Source organism: Pantherophis guttatus, chromosome 4 (assembly GCF_059756535.1).
Source record: "Pantherophis guttatus breed Tessera chromosome 4, ASM5975653v1, whole genome shotgun sequence".
Taxonomy (NCBI): Eukaryota; Metazoa; Chordata; class Lepidosauria; order Squamata; family Colubridae; genus Pantherophis; species Pantherophis guttatus.
This window is the reverse complement of record NC_142066.1, coordinates 73,218,054-73,243,994: the sequence shown is the minus strand read 5'-3', so window position 1 is coordinate 73,243,994 and position 25,941 is coordinate 73,218,054. Positions and strand designations below refer to the sequence as shown.

Here is a 25,941-nt window from a genome sequence, read left to right as displayed (position 1 = left end):
TAGATCATATTTTATTCTAATTGCATTTTTAATTGTGCGTTATTCCAATTTCATTTAAATTGTTTTACCAAACTTTTGTAATGATTTGTTTCTGGAACTCTGCACTTTGATATGGCCCAAGGGCTAATCAATAAATAAATTCATTCATTCACTCCTGGTTGTGATTATTAAGTAATTTCCTGGGTTGGAAATGGAGCAAAAGAACTACTTGTCAAGTTCAGTTGCCCACAGTGTAGAGAAAAAATTACTGTAGCAAGCTACAGGAATGTATCTGAGCTCAAATACATTTTGGCAGCTTGCCAGAGTTTGAGCTCTATTTCTGCACCCTGCTGGAGGAGTTCAGTTTCCTTCCATTTGCAGAAAAGGACTGCTCCAACAGACTACAGGAATGGAGCAGAGATATTCTAGGTGTCTGCTCCTGCTAGAGGATTTCAGCTTCCTTCTGCATGTTAAGAGAACTTCTCTGGTTGAGTGTCAGAAACATAGCTCGTATCTTTGGGATCTAAATTCCATTTCTTCATTTTACCAAAGGAATTCAGCTCCCCTTGGTAGAAGACAAGAGGGCATCTTCTCAGCAGGCAGCAACAGCTTGCAATCTTCCCTGCTGATTTTTCCATTGACTAGAACAGAAGATTCTATGCAAGTCATTTTTGCAACTGGTCATAAGTGTGAACAGATTGCCAATACCCAGTCTATGATCATTTGACTGCAAAGGGGGAAAGTGTGACATTTTACAATGGCTGGAAGTGCTTTATGGTTAATTTAGCATGTGAAACTAAAAACCAAGAACTGCTTGTAGGCATCAGCTGGATCAGAGTAACAAATCTAAATTTAGGTCAATGTTCTAGACCAGTGATGGCTAAACTTTTTGGCACCAAGTGCCAAAAGCAAGCACGCAAACCATGGATGGGTTCTGCTTACCTTTACTACCAGTTCTCAACGGGAGCGCACATACACTTCTGCACATGCACATGCACTTTGCGCATGCACATGCACTTCTGTGCATGCACAGTTCACCCATGATGATGTTGTGGCGGGTGGGCAGCACCTCCCACTGGTTTTACTACTGGTTCTATAGAACCGGACTGAACCAGGAGCAACCCACCACTGGCGCGAACTGCCAAAATGCAATGTGAGCACCCCACTGCGCATGCGCCTGACCCCCTATGCATTCGCCCCCCGTGCATGCACCCTGACCCCCTGGCAATGTGCCCCACCCCCCGTGCATGCGCGGCAAAGACCTGAAGACCAGCTGGCCTGCAGGAGGGGCACAAACATTCGTGGTATAGCTGGACTGGGACAATGACTGGCGTGCCCACAGAGAGGGCTCTGCGTGCCACCTTTGGCATGTGTGCCATAGGTTAGCCACCACGGTTCTAGACATTTTTAGAGAACTAGCTGAAGTTTGTTGTTAATATACCTTTGCAATCTGCACACACCAGTTGAGAAGGTACTGGGATCCAATGTTATCTTTGTGTTCTCTGACATAGTCAAGAAGGCAGCCATAGGGCATCAGCTGAGTGATGAGTTGGACAGTTGATGTGAGGCAAATTCCCAGCAAACGGCACACATGGGGATTATCAACACTTGCCATCACATATGCTTCCTAATCAAAAGAGGTAGGAGGAGACACAAATTACCTACTCTGTAAGAAATTACAATATTAGTATATACTATCTTGTCTCAGAAGGTAAGATCTGCACCCTCTCTTTTAGATTTCAGGAAAAGCCTTAAAATCTGGCTATTCTGTCTGGCATGGGGTCCTGAAGGAGAAACTGCTGGATGGAGGCCGTTGGTGCACTAGCAGAGAAGGCACCCCACTTCTCCTCTCAAGACCCTTATTTATGATAATTGAATGTTGGTTTTATCTTGATGCAAGCCATTCAGAGTCACCTGAACTATGAGATGGTCAGCAAATAAATTTGAGAAATAAAAATAAATAAATAAATAAATAAATTACAAATTATTACAATTAATTAATTGACAGAAATAATTCGAATCATGCTAAATTCTCTGTGGAATGAGAATTAATCTGAAGGCTAGAATTGACACCTATTATATTTCAACATAGGACAATTATATTTTAATTTTTTGTCTCATTTAAAAAGCTGATTGCATCAGTATAGAAATCCAGTAGGAAGTAGTCAGTATTTTTTTCTCTTCATTAATAGACATGATCTAAATAGGTACAAGATATCCACATATCCAAATGACAACTTTTAACTAAGTATAATTGTAAATTGCAAATTACCATCTCAGGCTGAATATTGAAATAAAATCAAAGTAGCTTAATTGTAATAAGGTTCAATAAAAATAAAACAAAAAACCATTATATGTTATAACAATTTAATCAATTTAATTAAATAACAACATTATTTTTTAAATTAGTGGCTCCAACACATATATTAATGCTTTTCTGTCCATTCACTGCAGTAATCTACTAGGATTCCTGATAATTAATAAACAAATGTAAACCTCATAAAACATAAGAAAGTAATTTGCCACTACATTTTCCAAACCTGTAAATTAGATTATAAAGATCTTAACAGGCATTGTACAAATAAAAAAAAAGGAGAATAGCAAGGAAAACAGAATATATATATGAAATCAACCAATACAGTCATAGACCAGCAAAGAGAAAATATATATGTTCACACTTACTGTAAGGAAATTTTACATTATGACAATTGTCATTATCTAATGAAGACCATGTTAAAAGAAACCATAACAAAAATTAGTCCCAATAAATCAAATTTCACCTCTTCTCAAAAGTATCACAGCAAAGGCTTTAAAGGATTTAAATCGGATAAAGAGGGAAGAAGCTTGTTTGTTCAGTTGCACCTGCCTCCTTGTGGCCAACAACCTAAACTAAAGACACCTCAGTTTTTTCTTTTGATTTCATCAGGTCTATTTATTCTCTGATCCCAATCAAATAATATCTTAGTCATAATATATTGAATCACTCATTATCATGTAATGTGCTTTTCTGTCATCAGTCTCAGTCATCTAGCAAAGAAAGATTCCTCGCCATTTGTTTTGCCAAGAGTATATTTTACTGCAGCTTAAATAGTTACAGAAGTAGAGTAAACTGAATCTGAGGTTTTCCCATGCAAACAACAGAAATAAAAGTTCCCTCTTCCCCTCATGACATTTTCTCTGCAATTGCAGAAAACATGCTGATTTGGAGATGGATCTATCTGCATACGTCTACATATTACATCTGATCCACAATAGCACAAGAATCCATTTTCATCAATGGCTCCTTAGCAACCAGTGCATATGCCACAAATGTCTCTGTAGCATGAGGCTGCTAAATCAGAATATGCCCCAAATCAAAGAAAGAAGGAAACAAAGCAAAACGCTTCATTTCTTAAAAATAGCATTTAGTTTATATATGAAAGAGTGGGCGATTTCAATTAGAGGATCCAGAATATTAAAAAAATGGAATGTATTATATGCCTGGGTCAAATATACAGTATGCTATAAATGTTTCTGCAAAGATCTTTTAAACAGTTCTTTCTTAGCCTGAATATTTTTAATTCCACTGTAATAAATCTAGTATTATAAACATATGCTTCTTTGCTTCCTCTTTTATAGACCCCTATTTCATTAATTATTTTATAATTTTTTTAACCGATTTCCATGAATTGACTGAAAGTTCCAAATCTTTATAAACATTAACCTGAATTCTGCCAAATTAGAAATTTGTTCTGCATGGGTTGTACCACCTATCAGCCATCAGAATGTGGAACTGTTTCAATATTTGACAGTGTCTAAATTTGATATTATAAAAACAAACATTTATCAACTCCTTTAAGAAAGAATGCTGAAGTCATTGTGTCACCATGCACTTTCAAAATGCTTTGAAAAAATAGACTGAAGTTTTTGTTGTTAAACTGTAGTTTGGAATCTCTAACTTTGCATAACTTTGCTCATTCTGAAATGGGACGTATGTCTACATATGTGGTATGTTCATAATAGTAATATTTTACGATTATGTAGATAAGTTAAAGGAAGGACAGCATTTCTTACGCACCACAAAGTAATTACTTGAAACAAACTAATCTTTTCTAAGCCCACCTAAATGTGCCTTTGTTTTTTTTTTTTGTAAATTTCAATTCATCTACATAAAATTTGTCAAAAATTTATAGAGTGGAACACTAAATACAGTAGTCCTCAACTTACATCAGCTACTGAGCAACTAGTTGAAGTTATAATAGATCATCCTCCCAAATCTACTTATGACCATTCAAAGTTACAATAGCTGTAGTTGGTCAGTTTTGGGCATTTAACAACTGGCATATTTTTATGGCCATTTGCAGTATCCCAGGGTTTTTGAGCACAATTGCAATATTTTTTGTTGTTTTTTAGTGTTTACTTCTGGTTTCAGTAAAAAAAATATCCATTGGGAAAATTAATTCACTTAATGACTATCTTGTTTGCAAATGACTGATGCAAAAAATGTCAAAAAATTAGTTTTGGTCACATCATGCCTCGACTTACAATTTATGACTGTAACTCTACCCTTGGAGGGTAGAGCCGAGGACTTTGTACAATATCTGTATGACAAAATCGCTCAGATTCGGGAAAATTTGGACTCTGACTGGGTAGGTTCGGGAGGGAGGATGGAGGCAAGTCTTGAGAATATTACCTGGGAAGAGTTTGATTCTGTGACTCCGGAAAACGTGGACAAGATACTGGGCAGACTGAGCACGGCCACATGTTTATTGGACCCGTGTCCCTCCTGGCTGGTGCTGGCCTCTCGGGAGGTTACACGAGGTTGGCTCCAGGGGATTATAAATGCTTCCTTGAGAGAGGGTGTCTTCCCTGCTGCCTTGAAGGAGGCGGTGATGAGGCCTCTCCTCAAGAAGCCTTCCCTGGACCCAGCAGTGTTGGCTAATTACTGTCCAGTCTCCAACCTTCGCTTCGTTGCGAAGGTTGTTTAGAGTGTGGTAGCGCGACAGCTTCCTCAGTACTTGGATGAATCGGCTTATCTAGATCCGTTCCAGTCGGGCTTCAGGCCTGGATACAGCACGGAAACGGCATTGGTCGCATTGGTAGATGATCTCTGGAGGGCCTGGGACAGGGGTTGCTCCTCTATCCTGGTCCTATTAGACCTCTCAGCAGCTTTTGATACCATCGACCATGGTATCATGCTGCACCGGTTGGAAGAGTTAGGGGTGGGGGCACCGTGTTGCGGTGGTTCTCCTCCTTTCTCTCTGATCGGTCGCAGTCTGTGTTGACAGGGGGGCAGAGGTTGACCCCGAGGCCCCTTGTATGTGGGGTGCCACAGGGGTCGGTTCTCTCACCCCTTCTGTTCAACATTTATGTGAAGCCGCTGGGTGAGATCATCCGTGGTTTTGGGGTGAAGTATCATCAGTATGCTGATGATACTCAGCTATACATCTCCACCCCGGACCACCCCAATGATGCCCTTAAAGTGATGTCCCAGTGCCTGGAGGCTGTACGGATCTGGATGGGGAGGAACAGACTCAGGCTCAACCCATCCAAGACCGAGTGGCTGTGGTTTCCGACGTCCCGATATAGTCAATTGGTGCCATCACTGACTATTGGGGATGAATCATTGCCCCCCACGGAGAGGGTTCGCAACTTAGGCGTCCTCTTGGACTCACGGCTGTCTTTAGAAGAACACTTGACGGCTGTGGCCGGGAGGTCTTTTTATCAGGTTCGCCTGATTCGCCAGTTGCGTCCCTTTCTGGATCGGGACTCGTTAAATACGGTCACTCATGCCCTCGTCACTTCACGCCTGGACTACTGTAATGCTCTCTACATGGGGCTCCCCTTGAGGAGCACCCGGAGGCTCCAGCTGGTCCAGAATGCGGCCGCGCGGGTACTTATGGGAGCAGCATGGCGCTCCCATGTGGCTCCCCTCCTGCGCGAGCTGCACTGGCTCCCTGTGGTCTTCCGGGTGCGCTTCAAGGTCTTAGTTACCACCTTTAGAGCGCTCCATGGCTTAGGACCGGGGTACTTATAAGACCGCCTTCTGCCACCAATAGCCTCTCACGCCCAGTACGCTCCCATAGAGAGGGGCTTCTCAGGGTGCCGTCAGCCAAACAATGTCGACTGGCGGCCCCCAGGGGGAGAGCCTTTTCTGTGAGGGCACCCATCATCTGGAACGAGCTCCCCCCAGAGATACAGAAGATTCCGGATCTGCGCACTTTCCGCCGTGCCCTCAAAACATTCCTGTTTCAGCAGGCCGGCCTGGCCTAACTTTCCCTTTATATTGCTTTTTGATTTTATTTTAAACTGGGATGTCTTGAATTATCTAGGACCAGAGTGTTTAGTATATTTTAATTGGTTTTTTATTAACGTTTGTATTAAATGTATTTTTATCGTTCGCTGTTCACCGCCCTGAGTCCCTTAGGAATAGGGCGGTATATAAATTTAATAAATAAATAAATAATAAATAAATAAACTTCATGCTCAATTATGGGCATATGTCATGGACTACCTATAGTCATTTGAAGAAGTCCAAACATAGTCTCTCTGCCTAGCCCCGTTGAGGATAAAAATCAGTTGGAAGAAATTTCAACATTTCTTCCAACTGACATAAATACTTTGCCTTCACCAATAATGCCTTAGTATTTATCTACATGCTATAAAGTCCCTACAGATGATATTTTAAATCTTCAAAAAACAAGGAAAAAGAAAGCTCACATCAAGAATTTCTTTGTTAGCTTTGGGTGATGTAGCCTCTCTTAATTCCTTAATGGCTACAGGAATTTTAACTTTTTCTCCTTCTGGAATCCAGAGACCCTGTTAAAAAAATCAAAATGAGTAAATTTAACATAAATTAAAACAATTAGAAAGTAAAATAGATTATGAACAGACTTTAATACGTCCATATAAATTACATGGTTTCTAGATAAAAGGTATTTGATTAAGACAGTAAATATAAATGTACATATATTTTAAAATGTATGATAATTTGGGTGTGCAACAGTATGATTCTATGTACATTTACTATGGATTGTCAATGGGTCTTAATTCCAAATAAGTTTATACTGAACTGATTTTTCACTTATATACAGACACAAATACTGTATTTTTTGGTCTATAAGATGCACTTCTCCTCCTGCAAAAGTGGGTGGAAATGTCTGTGCGTCTTATAGAGTGAATGTTGCTGAAGCCCCACCCACCCACCAGCCTCTTCCTCCCAGCAATTTGCCTCCTTGCCGCAAACAGCAAACAGCCTGGTCAGCTTCAGCACAGTCTAATTTAGCACGAGCAGCTGATTGGAGATTGGATCAGTCTCCCAGAATACTGCTGATCAGCTGTTCCAGGCTGCGGTGATCTCTGCTACCCATCGCTGCTGCCGCTCATCGCCTTCACCACCCATCACCGCTGCTGCCTATTGCTGCCTCCATGTGCCCCATTTTCGGTCTCCGCATGTCCTGTTTTTTGCATGTCCTATTGAATGGTGGTGACGGCAGCGATCCTTGCCTCCTGGAACAGGCTGAAAATGGGGCATGTGGAGGCTGAAAATGGGGCATGCGGAGGCTGAAAATGGGGCATGTGGAGGCAAAAAATGGGGTGTGCGGAGGCGGTGATGGGCAGCAGCTATTCCCGCAGCCTGGAACAGCTGATCGGTGGTATTCCAAGAGGGTGATCCAATTGTTAATCAGCTATTTGTGCTAAATCAGGCTGTGCTGAAGCTGACCAGACTGTTTGCTGTTTGCTGCAAATTGCTGAAAGGCAGAGACAGATTTTGTTTTCTTGTTTTCCTCCCCAAAAGCTAGATGTGTCTTATAGTCCAGAGCATCTTATAATGCAAAAAATATGGTACATACATATTTAGAAAAATGATAATTTACCTGATAGACAGTACCAAAAGCTCCAGAGCCAAGGACTTTTACTTTTTTAAATTCTGTTTCTTTTAAAATTCGAAGAAGTGCTTGGTTTGGTGCTTCCCCACTTGGTGTCAAAGGTTCAACAAGCTATTGAATCAAAAAGAACATGGCTTAAGAAGAGATAATTTCTTTTCAACCATAAAGTGTACAAGGAAAGTTGGTTTTTGAAAAATGTAAAACAAATGATTTAAACCTATTTGCGCTATATTATTATAAATCTATAACAATACTTGGCAAATCACTGCAGAGAAAAAAATTATCAGCTTCCTCGTCATTAGAAATTCCATCATGACCTTATAATAGCTCTAATACTATTAGGAACATACAAATATTTAGAAATACTATATTCTTTTATGAGAGCTAGAAGAATGTGGTTTCATCCTAGACAGAAAGCTCATGATTCCTATTGAAACAAATACGGAATAACAGACAACTTAGAAAGTCTCTGAGATGCTAGTGCATTGTGAATCCATACTAGTTAGTTTCTTCTGAATCCTTAGTTATATTTACCTCTCTTTCTTGCAGCAGTCTGCGCAAAGTACGTTTTCTAACAATCCGACGTCTGCGCACAAAAAGACCAATACCCAGGGCTATAACAACTAAGCAAAGAATGCTCCCAACAACTCCAGCTGCAATGGATGGGATTTTAGATCTAAAAGACAGAAACAGTAATTATTGCTTCTATGTTACTGATAAATCCAGTTCATGATCATATGTGAGCATTTAGAGCATTTTTTAAAAAGGAAAGGGAATAAAATATAACTTGATATAATGCAATATTTAGGCAGTAGTTTCCCCCAATGCAGTCTGAAGCAATGAAGTTGTAATGGACTGTGAGAATAACCTTGAGGAACAGGAAGAAGACTTGTAGCCTAGACAAAAGTCTGATAAGAGAAATCTGAGTCCAAAGCAGGAATGGGAGAGGAGAAAACACTTCAGAATTGACCCTCCTTAGCTTTCTGGAAGATAATGGTACAGGAAAGAGGAAGTACTGTCAGATTTGCAAGATTTTGTTGCTGTAACCATAAATAATAAAGATAGTATTAATATTCTTGGTTTTAGTTTCCTGGTCTAGACTACTGAATGAAGAACATATATGATTTGTGAAGTTCAATGTCATTTCTATAAAATTATGACCATCAAACTATAATTTGATATGCATCCTTATAATATTTGCTGAACATAAAAATAAAGTTATATCATCTGTATCTATCAATACAGCTATTAAGGTAGGTATTACTCTATAAATATAACAATAGATACTTATATTTCCATGAAGGGAAACAAAAATATGCTCACTTCATATACTATATACTGGAATTTTCTATAATTAGAAAATTACTTATAATTAAAAAATTAGACATTAGGGAAATTAATGTTGTACAAAATAAAGATGTGATTATGTGGTTAGGACCGAAGAAGCAACTCTAGCATAGTGGAAAGTTTCTATCCATTAACTGATTTTAAAAAATATGATTGGATTAATGACCTCTTTCCTATTGGCTAATATCTTCATGCTATGATTGAAGTACAGTGAATGCATTATCTCTTCCTTACTGACCATTCATATTAAAAACTGTGTAAACTGCTATAAACTAATAGTGGATTTGGGTCTCTTTTCTAAAGCTACAACTAAAGAGATAAACTTTGTGTATAAGAATCCATTTTATTAAAATCTGCTTTGATTTACTACAATATTCTTGGCTTAATTGGATACAGCTATAAATGGACATCTGACTTTACATTAGTTAACAATAATTACCCATTAGGGCAGCCTTCAGGTCCAGGTCCTTTGCATCTATAAAAGCAAGGAAAATAAAAATGAACAGAATTAAAAAGAGACTAGAATATTTTAATTTAACATTTAACTGTTTGTCCTGTGAATATCAGTAATTATTTTGTAAAACCATGTGATTATTAATAAATAAAGTAGTTAGACAGTTATCAAGAATCTTGTACCAAATGTTTTTGTTCAGGGCAGGTTCTGCTTAAGCCAAAGCTTTGAATTTGAGTAATCTGCAACATTCTGTCCCAAAGGTGCTTTTTCAAGAGGCAACTGGACAGATGAAAGCCAACTTGGGATAGCCACGTGTTCTGAGGGCTTCCTTGATGTGTTTTACTTATTTTTCTTTCCCATCTTTCCTGGTAGGCAGGCCTTCAGCTCAGTGGGTTGGGTTCTGATAACTTTCATTTTGTGCTCTAGTGGGTGGATCACACACAGATTAATATTTACATTTTGATTCTCACCACCCACTGGAGCACAAAACGGGAGTTATCAAAACCCTACATCACCGAGCTGAAGGCCTGCCTACCAGCAAAGAAGTTTGATATATGAATGAAGGAATGAATAAATAAATAAATTTGTTGACTTGCTGTTACTATTTAATAAGAAACAGTAGTAGATATTCTGCCTTTTTCTCTAACAACTTCACATTCAGCACCTAAGCAATCATTTAAATAATTCTGTAAGAAATATTTAAAGTTCTATCTTCATTCTATCAATGGAAGTAGGTAGGTGAGACCAAGAGATTTTATTTATTATCAATATTTATACAGAACTTTAAATTATATTCCCAGATGATCAAGAATAAAGAAATTAAAAGACTATCTTTTATGGTGACCATAGTGGTATACAACCCAAAATGACCTTAAACATTATTCCACATTTCTCAATCAAATTAATTTTGTAAAAATGCTTTTTACAAATCACAAATGTAACTCTGAAATAAAGCTATGATGACATGATTCTACATGATTGTGTCAGGTACACCATTGTGTCTTGCCATTCTGTTGGAGGGAGAGGGGACGGCTGGCTGGTATACTTTCTCTTTTGCTCTTACCGCTAAGGAATTAGGAGGGGGATTGTCTTCGGAGATGGAGCAGATCCCCTCCAGCCGGTTCCAGCGCTGTCTTGCCCTGGGAGTGACCTGTTATCTGTCTAGCACTACAGTGTTCCCAAAACATCCTTGCGGCATCATATTGGCTGCCAGTGGACTCATCGGGGGGTTGGGGTTGGGGAAACGGAAGAATTGCTTTGTGCTTTGCATGAGACTGATTCTGTGTGACACAGAACTCAATAAAAGTTCTTTGAAAAGAATTCAACTCAATGGAATCAAGAGTTCTGCTTTCCTGAGGGTCCAGTTGGAGCAGGTCCTCACATTACGCAGAATCTGAAGGTCCTGCACAAAGCACAAAGCAATTCTTCAATTTCCCTTGAGCTTTTCCAGCTCTGGCTGTCCCTCCCATCTCGGTCATGACAGCTGCCTCAGGTGAGAGTTATCCCTTTGGTTCTTCCTTCCCAGGCCTCCTTCTTTCTGATGCCTATGGACCACCTTAGTCTTGATCAGTCTCCCAACCTTCTCCGTTCATTTGGAGAGGTCCAGCTGGAGGGAAGTGTCATCTTAATAAGCTGTCTGCAGCTTATTAAAACCTGATCACCTCCCCCTCAGACCTAAGCTTCCACCGCCACCTGACCAGTCATAACAGAGATAAACATAGGGGGAACCTTCAATATTTAGTAGCTTGGAAGGATTTCCCAGAAGCCCAAATTGAATGGGTTGACCAGTGCCATGTTAGAGGTCCTAAACTTTTAAAGTGCTTTCATAATCAATATCCTGATAAATCTAAATGAAATTTTAATCTTCTTCTCTCCCTTTTTGTTTTCTTCTAAAGGACTAATGTGGCTGTTTAGGTGGGCAGCATGTCAGCTACACCATTGTGTCCTGCCATTCTGTTGGGGAGAGGAAAGGCTTGCTGGCACTTTTTGCATGCTCTTTTGCTATAACCACTTGGGGATTAGGGAGGGGAATTGTCTTCACAGTCAAAGCAGACTCCTCCCACCTGGTTCCAGTCTGGTTCCAAGGCGATCGTGTCCTGTGAGTGACCTGTTACCTGTCCAGCACTTCAGCATTCTCAAAACATCATTGTGGCATCACATTGCTGCCAGTGGATTGGTCAGGGGGATTGGGTTTGGGGAAATGTAAGAATTGCTTTGTGCGTTGTGTGGGATCTTTAGATTCTACCTGACTTTACTGTAACTTCTTTGTCTCAGTAAAAGTTTTTTTGATTCAACTCAATGGAGTCGAGAATTTTGCTTTCCTGAAGGCCCAGTTTGGGCAGGTCCTTACAGACTGGTTTGCTTAAGCCCAAAGACAAACAAAGCAATATTGTCTTTTAATTCAAACTTTATGACCTGGGGATTGTGGACACATCCCCGTGGTTGTTGTTGTTGTTGTTTTGGCAATAGTACCAAAGTAGTTTGCCACTCCCTTCTTCTGAAATGTTTTTTACTTTCCAGTCTAGACAAAAGTCCTAGCCTTACCTAGAGCTTTCCCATCTTTGTGACAGATCCCTATCACTATAGATATAATAATCAATGTTGACTGTAATATTATCTCCTTCTGGCTTATTACTGGCAACTGCAATGACAAAAGAGGAAGAATTGCACTACCTATGCATTACAGCATCATTGTGACAAAGCGAACTATTAAAACTATTATCCAATGGTCATTTTATATTGGAAAACATCAGCTGCATAATCATCTCGAATAGTGATCAAAATCTGCTAAGTATCTCTATAGATTGAATTATGAAATAATCTTTGTAAATTGAATTAGTTTAATAATATCTGCATTCCAAGTTTTCCATCAGTTTATTCAATCATGTTTCATTTAGGATCACTCTTATAACTACAACTTTAGAACATGAACTTATTTTGTGTTGTGATTACATTGCTTTTAAGAATAAGGCAATACACTTAATTACGTAGAGATGTTTTACATTCATGATATACTAGCCACATGACTGTCACTTTTGAGCAAATAATTTCCATGTGGGTGGCATGTTTATACACGTAGGGGCCAAATCTGTAGAATCTTCCTAGAGAATCACAACTATTTCTAGTAGCACATTGATCTGATAACCAGGATCCTTGTGATTATGTCTCTTCATGTGCTTAGGTCATGTGTGGTTAATGTTCCCAGCAAAAAAAAAAAGATCCTATATGACTAATGTAATGTTTCAAGGAAGTCAACTTTGTTTTCACATAAGAATTTCTCAATAACTATACATTGTTGGGTATGTGTTGGCAGGACTATTATTTACACTGACCAAGAAGTCACTCAGTTTAAAGACATACTTGATATCAAAGAGGACGTAGCTTATGTGATTTTAAAACTGAACTATAACTTGCTGTTTTATTCTGGATGAAATGTGATGGTCAGTATATTAGTTTAAAAAAATCTAGCATGTGTGATTCTTCTGTGGCTGTGATAAATTTCATTTCATTTCATATACTTGCCTGTTCTTTCAAAATATCAGTTCTGTAAAGGCGTATCTATGGAATACTGTATAACTTCGATATAACAAACCATGCAGAGTTCACTAAATCTGAACATATGTTTTTGTACCAATTTGTTACTACACAATTGAAATCAATGGCATCATTTACCATAAAACTTTAATTTAATGGATATTTATCCACTAAATGTGAATGGAATAATTTGTCCATTGTATTTGAAATCCACTAAAGCAAGGTCAATTAAACTGAGAGTTTACAGTAGCTTAAGTGACATTTAAGGAAAAACTAGGAATTTTTCTTGTGGAATACTGTCATTACCAAATTACAATTACTAGTATAAAATCAATAGGATTTAATGCCTGTGGACACATAATTCCTAGACTGGTTTACAATCTAGAAATTAGTGGTCCCTGAAATACTTTATATTAACTACCCACCAGATGTCACTACAATTCCAATTCTCAAAATTTTAGCTTTGTTAATAGGCCATTATAAAATGAAGAACTTAAATAGCTAAAGAGAATAATCACAATATCTTGTGGACTTCTGAAAAGTATCAGTATAGCTATGGGGAGAAGGCTTAAATCAGAAGAGAATAGTAATGTTGGGCAACATTACAATAATGCTTTTACTCATGTAATTATCTTGATTAAATTTCCTCATTAAAGTTGATATTTTTCCTCTGAAAGAAAATTGAGTTTTCTTTAGTTTGTATACCAAACTAAAAATATTTTAAACCATAAAAAATATAAAGAAATAAATTATAGCATCAGTTGTATTTATGTTTGATAATGCATTGATTAAGTTAAGGTTCTGTTTTGTTCATACATTGAAATTTTATAACAGTACAACATATTATCTTTTCAATTAAGTTTCAATTAAGAAAAAAAATATCACTTACCCACGAACACAATTTGGATGGCACAACTGACATACTGAATTTTCATCTGGATATTTCCAGACTAAGGTATCATTTTCTCCCAAAATGCCAGCTGGGCATGATTTAACACAATGTGGACCATCTGTTACATGAGCACACTTCAAGCAGTTGCCGGGACCCTGGACAAGAAGCACAGTTTTTTTTATCGATGTGAATGATGTAGTCAGACTACACCATCAAATGTGTGGAGCTTCAAGAATTGACAAAAGAAATCTTGCAGGGTGAGAATGATGGATTTTAAAATCTGAAATATCTGCAGGTCAGTTATTTTCAAAAATTCTATTATTACTTTTATTTTTCTGCATCTTATGATTAATATTTTGTACTAGAGGTTTTAAAGAAAATACTAATTATATACTTTATTTTTTAGGTAAAGCCAGGGCCATCTGCTTCATCTAATTACAATTATAAAGATAATTCAGACTGGTATTTTTCTAATGGGCTAATCAAGACATTTAAATATAACATGTCTTCTCTCCCTTCTGAGCAAAATGAATCAAATCCAATTTGCTTGATACCCTTCCTGATTAGTTGCAGTGAAAAATAGATATAAAGTGCTTAGATGGATTATTTGTAATTAAAAACAGTGATTGCAGATCTCCAACTATGCCCTACTCTGCCTTTCAATTTTTCAGAAGAATTGAAAGAAGAAAAAGGAATTTATTCATGCTTAATATTTTGTAGCAGCATCAGAAAGTGGTTAGAAATGTATTAGACAATGTTTTCATAATGCTAGAAGTTACAAATGAATAGTTATTATTAGTATTATAATACTGAGGCATAACTCAATACAGAGTACAATTTCACTATTATAAATAAACATATAGAATATTTGATTTCATGCCAATCTGAAGTTTATAATATAAATCAACTTCCTGATAGTCTTAAAAATTTCCAAAAAACTTTTTGATCTAAGGATGGAGGTTCAACTTGTGGTTTGGTTTCTGAATGTTTTGTCACCAGGCTAGGTATCATTTTCAGTGGAATTTAGGGAATGTCAGTGTTGGTGTTCTTCTGCTAATAAGGGTTTGTGAAGTCAGTAGGGGTTGTGATGAGAGAGTCACATTAAGAGTCTTGTGATGGGTCTTGTGATGTGTAGGTCATATCAGGGAGGGTCATTGGGAAGTGAAGTGCTGTTTGGGGGGTTGTGTGGGTTGGCTGAAAGTTGGTGCTATTGCTAGTTGGCTGTGTGGTTCATTTGACTTCTGAAGGGTTCATAAGCTGGTTGTAGGTCAATGTGCCTGTTGATGGAATTGCTTGTGGAGTGCCTGGCTTCGATAAACTCACAAGTGTATCAGGTAGTAGTGTGGCTGATGATTCTTGTATTGCTCCAATTGAATTGGTGCTGTTTGATGTCAGTGTGGATAGTGTTGTGGTCTGCCAGCAGCCTGTGGACCTGGCAGCGGAGTTGGACAGCGATGAGGATGGGGAAGAGCAGGGGCCAGTCCTGGAGGCTGGGGAAGGCCGGGATGAGGGCTCTGCGTCGGAGGCAGAGATGGAGCCAGGGCCATCGGGGAGTGAGGTGCGGACTCCAGAGCCTCCAGAAGCTGACAGTAGAGAGGCAAAGGAACAGGAGGAGCCTGTTACTAGTGCACGTATAGAAGAGCTGCCAGAAGGCAAGAGCAACTAAAGCAAAGAGAACAACTCGGGATTAGGGCCAAGAGATGATTGGCCCCTTCCATAAGGCTTAAAAGACCAGCAACAGCTCTTGGGCTCTTTGTCAGAAAACGTTAATAGACTTGTTCTTGTCTTGCTACACTTATCTCTGGTTGGCGTCTTCTGCTTCTAAACTTTTGTCAAGAGAAGCCTTTGACAGTTTGCCTAATTATACCAAGGTTGGTGATTAGACTGAAGAATTTGTGTTATGAAGAGTTTGTTTTGATTTAGTTTGGATTACGCTGAGAATGAGTTAATTCTCAGCTGTTCTAATAAAGTTTGTTTGTTTTGGAACTGTTTGCGTCGACTACTACCTACTTGGGCCTGGGTCACAACAGATAGCGATTAGGGATTTGGGAACATGTCAATTAATTGCCAGCTGGTGCTCATGGATTCTGGTTTTCAATTGACATAATGTTTGTCCCACGTAGAATTATTTGCCATTGTTAAGTTGATTTTGTAAATTACATTCTTTCATCCTTCTGTAACTTGTCTTTGTTTCTGGATAATTACTGGTGGAGTGTGGCTGTGGGTTTGTGGGCTATTGTGATTCCTAGAGGTTGGCGATTCTGACCATCATTTCTGACACCCCTTTTGTGTATGGCAGGATTAGTTTTTGCGAGGTGGTTGCTGTGTGGTGCGTGTAGTTTGGGTGCTGTGTTTTACAAAGTTTGTAAAAACTTTTACAAAGTTTTTTGGATAGCCATTGCAGAGAAAGATGGCAAGCAGCTGTTTCTCTTCTTCTTTTCTTAGTGCTGTGATGCTGCAGTATGTCCTGGACCTTCCAAACAGGGTCTGGATGCAGCTTTTTTTGTGTGCAGTGGGGTAGTTGCTTGCAGAGCTGTGGATCTGGACCCTGTGAGTGGGTTTGCAGTAGATGTGGGTTTCCAGTTTTTTTTTAATTTGATTTATATGCTGCCCTTCTCCGGAGACTCAGGGTGGCTTACAATGCGTTAAGCAATAGCCTTCATACTTTTGTATATGTATACAAAGTCAGCTTATTACCCCACAATCTGGGTCCTCATTTTACCTACCTTAGAAAGGATGGAAGGCTGATCAACCTTGAGCCTGGTGAGATTTGAACTTGCAGTAATTGCAGGCAGCTGATATTAATAACAGTGCTTTAGTCTGCTGCACCACCAGTTCTCTATTGTCTACTCTTCTTATGTCAAAGTCAAGGAATGGGATTCTTTTGTCTTTTTCCTCTTTGCATGTGAATTTGATCCCGGGGCATATGTTATTGAATAGGTAGTGTGTTTCTTCAATTTGGGAGTATTCGATGATGATGAAGGTATTGCCAATGTCACATGTCCAAAATTTTGGTAGGTAGGTCTATGGATTAGAGTTGTTGCATGATTGTTTCTGCTATTAGGCCTGATATGGCTGATCCCATCAGGGTGCCTTGGACTTGCTTATAGATTTTCCCATTGAATTTGAAGCACGTATAGATCCAAAAGTTTCATGATGATTTCTATGGACATGGAGTGTTCTGTGATGGAGTCATCTTTGTGGGTGTGATTTTGGTGAATAAGTGATATATGATTTGTTTAACCAGGTCAATGTCAATCGAGATGAAGACTGCGGTGACATCAAAGGAGACCATGATTTCTTCCTTGTTGATCTTGGTGTACTTGATGAGTTGAAGAAATTGTTCTGGGGAGTTTATTGAGTGGGTTGAGTCATTGACCAGATATCTGAGTTTTCCTCTGCAGAGTTTTTACTAGTTTGTACATCAGTATTCTGGGTAGAGTCATAACATAAGGAGAAGCATAAGGAGATCGCATTCTGGTGTATTTTGGGGAGTCTGTAGAATCTGGGTGCGGAGAAATCTTGTGCTTGCATGTGCTTTCTCTCTAATGGTGTTAGCTGTTTTTCTTTTTCCATTTGGGGGGGTGTCTTTTATTTTGTTCCCTAGGTGTTTTGTCGGATCTTTGTGGCTTATTTGGTAGTTGTCGGTATCATTTAAATAGTTTCAATTTTGCTGGTGAATAGTCAGTTTTTCCCATGACCACAGTCATCTACATTTGTGTGCTGGTAGAATGACGATGATTTTGTCTTGCTTCAGTTTCTTTACTGCTGTCTTTTCTTTTTGGCTGAGTGTTTTGTTTTGTCTGTTGCATTACTTTGGAGATGATTCTTTGCCTAAGGTCTTTGTATGTTTTTTGGTCCAGGTGGTTTGTTTTTAGAATGGATTCGAGGTTGGCTAGGAATGGGTTTGAATTAAGGCCATGTGTGAAGATGGTCTTCTTGTCATCTGATTGGGGGGGGGGAGGTGTCTGCTGGATAGATTTTTGATCCACAGTTCTGAATTGTTGTCTTATGGTTTTGGGGTGATAGAATTGAGTTTCTGATGTAATGAACTGCATTTTTGCATTTGTATTTTGTTAGCATTCCTGTGGATCATGCATTTTAAAGTCCGTCTGTCAGGAGTTGAGGCATGTGGTTTTTTATTTCGTCAATGATGTGTTGGCATTTTTCCAGGCAGTTGTGGCCTCAGTGATTATGAATCAAAGCATTTTACACCTGTTTTGGAAGACTAGTTTCGAAATTGAATAGTGGCCAGTAGTGTATGCTTTTTGGGGTTGTTTGTTTGCAGAGGCATTTGTGGAGGAAGTGTAGCTGTTCACATATCAACGATCATCTCACAGCAAAACTCTCCCAAAACTCTCCCGCAAATCTGAGTATTACATACCCATGTAAGTTTGCAATAGTGGAAAATATATGTAGCTCGTGTGTAGGATGAGGGTGGAAGTTCGTTCCCTGAGGTTTTGGGTTGGTTTCCAAACATTTCGTTTCCAAGCTAGGTAACGTCTTTCTATATCCCCTTTAATTCCCCCCCTCCCCACAAGTTACCAGAGGAAAACAACTCTACTGGGAAAAATATCCTTCCCCAATACGTGACACCCTTGCCTCATGAGAATCTGAGCTCACTCTTTTTCATTTCAGAATGCAACCTGTGTGCAAATTCCATGCACTTTGCAGCAAGCATGATATTTGGCTGAAATCAAATAAGCAGAGAAATCATTGGTTGTAAAGCTCTTCAAAATATTTTTCAGTAATTTTGCATGCAGTATCTGGAATAACTTCACTGCTCCATCCTGCATTAACCAAACTTCCTTCTTTTTTGCGATCTCCATGGAAAAAATCTCATCTTAGCTGAATTTTTTTTTTTAATTTGATTTATATGCCGCCCTTCTCCGAAGACTCAGGGCGGCTTACAATGTGCTCAGCAATAGCCTTCATCCTTTTTGTATATTTATACAAAGTCAGCTTATTGCCCCACAACTGGGTCCTCAATTTACCTACCTTAGAAAGAATGGAAGGCTGAGTCAACCTTGAGCCTTGGCGAGATTCGAACCCTGCAGTAATTGCAGGCAGCTGGTCTTAATAACCAGCTTAATAACAGGGTGCCTTAAACCCCTGTACTACCAAGGCTCTTCTTCAAATTCAGCTAATAGTGATGCCATTGACACATCTATGGGTGTTTTGTTACTTCCCAATCAAGTGTTCAGCTGAGATTATACTGTGATTCCCCCATCTAATCAGTTTCAACCCTGCTTAGATTTTTGAGATCAGTTCCTGTATGTTTTAGAACCTTTCTTAGTTTGTGATGGCTGTTCCTAATTCTCTTGAAACCTGTCTGGTTAGATTTCTGGCATTCTTATTATGTTATTCACAGTTTGTAGTAATTGAGATAACACAAGAATTGTAATTTAGTGCAATATTTTAAGACAAAGCATCACAATTTAAATCCCAGGCTTAAAGCCACTACAATTTAAATATTTTTTAAAAAAACGATAAAAATTATTGATAAATAATATTTGAAATTATAGGTACAACAAAAGGTAAGTATGCTCTAAACCTGCTCCGCTCTGCTTGTTACTCGTTTTGATGAAATGAATAAGGAGGCCTATATGTAAAGGCCTATATAGGCCTTTACATACAGGCCTCCTTATTCATTTCAATTATCATATAGGCTAAGAAAAAGTTTAGGATTGAATACTTTTAGGTCCCTACAGTAATATTATATGTATCCTTTGAACATTATCTATTTTGAGCACACCGATATTTGCATGGGGCAACAATATAATATACCCAAATATTCTACGAAATATTCTAAGAACTACAAAAATATGTGCACTTACAGGTCCTGTACAAGTTAAATATGGTTCAGTTGAATTTTGCACAAGGCATTCTGAATGGCACTGAAAGCACTCAGAATTTTGTTCATATTCTCGAGGCATTCTAAAAGGGATAGAAAAAGAAATATGTCATTTATTTATATATGTATGTCTCATACTTTTCAAGATATTTTTACTAAAGCAATTTCTAAAATATTTATTTAAAATGCAAGAAAATTTAAAAGAAACAGCAACATGTATCAATTAAACCAATGTTGGATCCTTCTTTTACTTTTTCTGACTTCCTTCTATTAAAATTATCCCTTTCTTAAAATGCAAAACTTATTTTTATCATAAACTATTACTTGTCTTTGGGTAAAGACAGAGCTTTGACATGATGAATTAAACTATTACAAACTACATTAAAATATTTTGATTGTTAATTGACTTCCTTAAAAATTATATCTGCAATTCTTTTCCTTGTGTCCTATTTCTTCTGCATTTAAGTGGATTCTCAATATATGATGTCTTTATTAACTGTTAATAATCTCAGAACATAATTATGCAAAAGCATCATGGTGAGACAATTTAAAGCAGCTAATCAGCCTGACAAGGTTTTACCACACTGACAATCCATATCTTCCAAAAGAAAAATTTATTTATTTGTTTGTTTGTTTGTTTGTTTGTTTATTTATTTTATTACATTTCTATACCGCCCTTCTCCCGAAGAACTCAGGGCGGTGTACAGCCATATTAAAACAAATCCATCACAAAAATTAAAAACCGGTAAAATAATTAAAGCAATTTAGCCATTATTAAAACCCGTAACTAAAACCCCTGTAAAACCAATTTAAAACCCATTAACATTAATTTATTCGGTCAGACCGGCTTGATTGAACAATAGAGTCTTCAGAGCACGACGGAAGGTGTGGAGATCGGGGATCCTTCTTATATCCGGGGGCAGCTCATTCCATAGGGCAGGAGCCCCCATAGAGAAGGCTCTTCCCCTGGGGGTCGCCAGCTGACATTGCTTGGCCGACGGCACCCTGAGAAGGCCTTCTCTGTGAGAGCGTATCGGACGGTGGGAGGCATTCGGTGGTAGAAGGCGGTCCTGTAGGTATCCCAGTCCTAAGCCATGGAGCACTTTGAAGATGGTGACAAGCACTTTGAAACGCACCCGGAAGACCACTGGGAGCCAGTGTAGCTCGCGCAAGAGAAGTGTTGCCCGGGAGCGACGAGTCGCTCCCATAACCACTCATGCGGCCACATTCTGGACCAGTTGGAGCCTCCGGGTGCTCCTCAAGGGGAGCTCCATGTAGAGAGCGTTACAGTAGTCCAGACGGGAAGTGACAAGGGCGTGAGTGAACGTGCATAAGGTGTCCCGATCCAGAAAGGGACGCAACTGGGAAATCAGGCGAACCTGGTAGAAAGCCCCCCTGGCCATGGCCGTCATATGATTGTCTAAAGACAGCTGCATATCCAGGAGGATGCCCAAGTTGCGAACCCTCTCTGAGGGGGACAAGATCTCCTCCCCAATAGCCAGCGATGGTATCAGTTGGCTATATCGGGCGCCGGAAACCACAGCCACTCGGTCTTGGAGGAGTTGAGTCTGAGCCTGTTCCTCCCCATCCAGATCCACATGGCCTCCAGGCAATGGGACATCACATCAAGGGCATCATTGGGGTGGTCTGGGGTAGAAATGTACAGCTGTGTGTCATCTGCATACAGTTGACACTCCACCCCAAAACCACGGTTGATCTCACCCAGCGGCTTCACATAAATGTTGAACAGGAGGGGCGAGAGGACTGACCCTTGCGGCACCCCACAAGTAAGGTGCCTCGAGGTCAACCTCTGTCCCCCCGTCAACACAGACTGCGTACGGTCAGAGAGAAAGGAGGAAAACCACCGTATCACGGTGCCTCCCACTCCCAGTCCTCCCAACCATCGCAGCATGATACCATGATCGATGGTATCAAAGGCCACTGAGAGATAGAGGAGGACCAGGACTGAGGAACAACCCCTGTCCCAAGCCCTCCAGAGATCATCAACCAATGCAATCAATGCCGTTTCCATGCTGTATCCCGCCCTGAAGCCCAACTGGCATGGATCTAGATAGACAGCTTCATCCAGGTATTGAGGGAGTTGTTGCGCCACCACACTCTCAACAACCTTCGCCGCGAAGCGAAGGTTGGAGACCGGACAGTAATTAGCTAATACAGCTGGGTCCAGGGAAGGGTTCTTGAGGAGGGGCCTCACCACCGCCTCTTTCAAGGCGGCTGGGAAGACACCCTCACTCAGAGAAGCATTTATATCATCTTCCAATATGTCAGCACTAAGAAAGCATATTATTCAAATTTAAACAGGCAAGAAATTCTGACCATGTCATAACTATTAAAAAGAAGGTATATTATTAAAAAAAATATTCATTGTAAGGAAATATCAGAGAGATGCACTTCCAGGTAAGTTTGCAATATTAGAAATACCCATAGATTTTTTTACTGTGTTCATTGGACATTGCTGAACACTTTATGGTTTCATTTAGGTAATCCTGTGACTAATATAAAATCATTTTATTCAAAGAGAATTCTGATGATATGCTATAATTTATATTAAGGATTTTGACAAACAGACAACACATAAATTCAAGGAGAGTAAGCTCATAATATATATATTTATAGGACTATGAATAACACAATTATGCTAAAATCACTTTGGCTTTCATAATTTTTGGATAAATTAGGTTTCATGTAGTGGCAGTGGCCTAAATACACATAAAAATAAGTTGCCAGGTTTTATCTGTTAGAGAATCTCATCTCTGAAATCATTTAATGAATGATTAAAACATGAAAACTGAAAGAGATGGCTTAAACAACTATAAACTTTATTATTTGTTACTGGTTAAACTGTACCTATAATTTGATGCAAAATTTGCTATTTAGGTCAACACAATATATGTAAGAAACTTTTTTTGTGAATGATAACATCTAACTTTAAATAAAGTTATTTATAAAGTTTCATATTGTGCATTCATTTTGTTTTTCCTCAATTGATTACTTAACTTTGGGAACCTATAGCAGCAGAAAAACAAAGAAAAATATTTTTATAGGAACTAATTATGTTAAATGTTTTAGCATTGCATGCTTAACATTACAGTAGTTCATTTTCAGAATCTTTATCAGTTATTAGCTTGAATGACTATAATCTATTGAAATCAAATTTCTGCACAACTCGGCTAGTGGGTTTTTTTTTTTTTTTTTTGGTGGTGGTGTTTTGGATAACCAACAATATAAGTTGTTCTGAAACAACCTTCTGAAACAGGTCTCCTGCATGACCAGGGGGTGGACTAGATGATCTCCAAAGTCCCTTCCAACTCTGTTACTGTTAAAAAACAACAACTGAAGAATGGTATTCAGAGGTCTCTGGTACTACATCACACAAAGAAGATCTTAGATTGCACTATATTTTGCAGAATGTCCTCTTGACGGCCATTGTTGCAGAAAATATACAATAATTTCTTTTTACAGTCACTGTCCATTACATTATGATCCAAAATGACTTTGTCATGCAAACCTAATCATGTTTACTAAGATGAAATTTCATTTGAATTTAATGAGATGTTTTATTTAGGAAAAGTACTTAATGTTTCAAAATCTTATTAAGCATCTTCTCACATAAGCATTATTGTAGAATTGAAAGGATTTCACTTCTTCATTACATGGGATGTTTGAAACTCTTACCCTTGATAAACATTACAGTGTTTTACACATTCCTGTTGGCGGATAAAATCATGGCAAGAAAAGCACTGGAAGGGTCCCGGGCCCCAGCAGCCTATATTTGAGCAGAAGGGATGGCAAACTTGTCCTGTAGCAGCTAAAAGACAAAACCAAGTATTTATCAGTTTACCAGAAAGGAGAAATGTGCATGGAATGGTCTAAGTTTATTTAAACAATTACAGTTTCTGTGTTGAAATCCAAGCAGTTGCCAAAATCCAGAAAAATCACCCAGCTAGGGAACAGTGATAATAGCATTAGCATAGCAATAGCATCTAGGTTTATGTATCACCCCACAGTGCTTTAGAGCATTCTCTGAGCAGTTTACAATGTCAGTATTATTTGCATATCATCTCTAACAATCTGGATCCTCATTTTACCAACCTCAGAAGGATGGAAGGTGTTTGTCCTCTTAAAATTCAGTCAGTTCCCAGTACAAATACAATAAGACTACTATCATCCTTGCATCATAGCCCATTCTGTGAGCTACATGTAGAAACACAATTATGAGTTCAATATATCATAAATGCTTAACTGGCCCCCACGGAGAGGGTTCGCAACTTAGGTGTCCTCCTGGACTCACGGCTGTCTTTAGAAGAGCACATGACGGCCGTGGCCAGGGGGACTTTTTATCAGGTTCGCCTGATTCGCCAGTTGCGTCCCTTTCTGGATCGGGACTCGTTAAATACGGTCACTCATGCTCTCGTTACTTCCCGCTTGGACTACTGCAATGCTCTCTACATGGGGCTCCCCTTGAGGAGCACCCGGAGGCTCCAGCTGGTCCAGAATGCGGCCGCGCGGGTGGTTATGGGAGCGACGTGGCGCTCCCATGTGACCCCCCTCCTGCGCGAGCTGCACTGGCTCCCGGTGGTCTTCCGGGTGCGCTTCAAGGTTTTGGTTACCACCTTTAGAGCGCTCCATGGCATCGGACCAGGGTATCTACGAGACCGCCTTCTGCTACCAATAGCCTCTCACCGACCAGCACGCTCCCATAGAGAGGGGCTCCTCAGGGTGCCGTCGGCCAAACAGTGTCGACTGGCGGCCCCCAGGGGGAGAGCCTTCTCTGTGGGGGCACCTACCATCTGGAACGAGCTCCCCCCAGAGATACGGAAGATCCCAGACCTGCGCATGTTTTGCCGTGCTCTCAAAACTTTTCTATTTCAGCAAGCTGGCCTGGCCTAACTCCCATTTTTTAAATTTTTTAATTTGTGATTTTATAAATTGGGTGTTTTAATCTGTGTTTCGGCCGAAATATTTAATAATTTTAAGGGATTTTTTAATATTTGTATTATCTGTATTTTATCTTGGCTGTTCACCGCCCTGAGTCCTTCGGGAGTAGGGCGGTATAGAAATTTGATTAATAAATAAATAAATAAATAAATAAACTCTAAAAATATTGCTTTTGGAGCTGTAATGGTGCAGTGCTTTGAAGACTATTACACCATTTGTTGTTAACACCAACCATAGCCAGGAGTTTGAGGCTGACAGACTCAAGGCTGACTCAGCATTCCATCCTCCTGAGGTTGGTAAATGAGGACCCAGATTATTAGGGGCAATATGATGACTCTGTAAACCATTCAGAGAGTGCTGTAAAGTACTATGGAGTGGTATATAAGTCTAAGTGCTATTGCAATTGCTATTTAGTCTCTACTTCCCTGCCATAGTTAGGTAATAATTAATCAGTTAATCTGGTGAACTTGGTATTTACCAGAAAGTAAAACTAAACATGGTTTAACAAACCTAATGAAAATGGCTGCTTAGGAAACTAGAGAAAAGTAAAGAGGCAATGCTATTTCTTCCATGTTCTGAGATTTCATAGTAATTTTTATTCATACATTTTAGCCATACATACATAGCTGAAGGGAAGATTCAAAACCCATCTTGCTTTGCATCAATAACTGGGTTAATACATAGCAATAGTACTTAGACTTATATACATTCCTCTGGTGCTTTTCAGCATTCTCTGGTGGTTTACAATGTCAGCATATTGCCCTCAACAATCTAAGTCCTCATTTTACTGAACTTGAAAAGATGGAAGACTGATTCAACCTTGAGCCCCATCTAGATCAAACTTTAGGCTGTGGGTAGTTTGCCAGCAATACTGCACCATCAAGGCTTCTTGCGATAACGCTGGTATCCTATTGTATATGACATTATCTGTAAATATTTTGAACTAACTTGTTTTGGCGATGCATGCAAGAAACTTACATTGCTTTTCAAAGTCTCACACAACCTCAAGTTTCTTTTCAAATCTAGTCTTATCAAAAATTTTAATTACATGTAT

General features: G+C 39.1%; 1 protein-coding gene across 2 annotated transcripts in view; it reads right to left on the bottom strand.

Annotated features, from left to right (window-relative positions):
- The window catches only part of EGFR (epidermal growth factor receptor), a 205,577-nt gene that overhangs the window by 20,566 nt on the left and 159,070 nt on the right, over positions 1–25,941 (bottom strand). For both annotated transcript variants that reach the window (XM_034416501.3, XM_034416502.3), the window contains exons 13-20: positions 23,625–23,757; positions 19,912–20,011; positions 14,072–14,229; positions 9,634–9,669; positions 8,382–8,523; positions 7,836–7,958; positions 6,679–6,777; positions 1,421–1,606 (exon numbers count right to left, since the gene is read on the bottom strand). In XM_034416501.3, the coding sequence (XP_034272392.1) occupies positions 1,421–1,606; positions 6,679–6,777; positions 7,836–7,958; positions 8,382–8,523; positions 9,634–9,669; positions 14,072–14,229; positions 19,912–20,011; positions 23,625–23,757 (977 nt within the window). The remainder of the gene's footprint in view (positions 1–1,420; positions 1,607–6,678; positions 6,778–7,835; positions 7,959–8,381; positions 8,524–9,633; positions 9,670–14,071; positions 14,230–19,911; positions 20,012–23,624; positions 23,758–25,941) is intronic.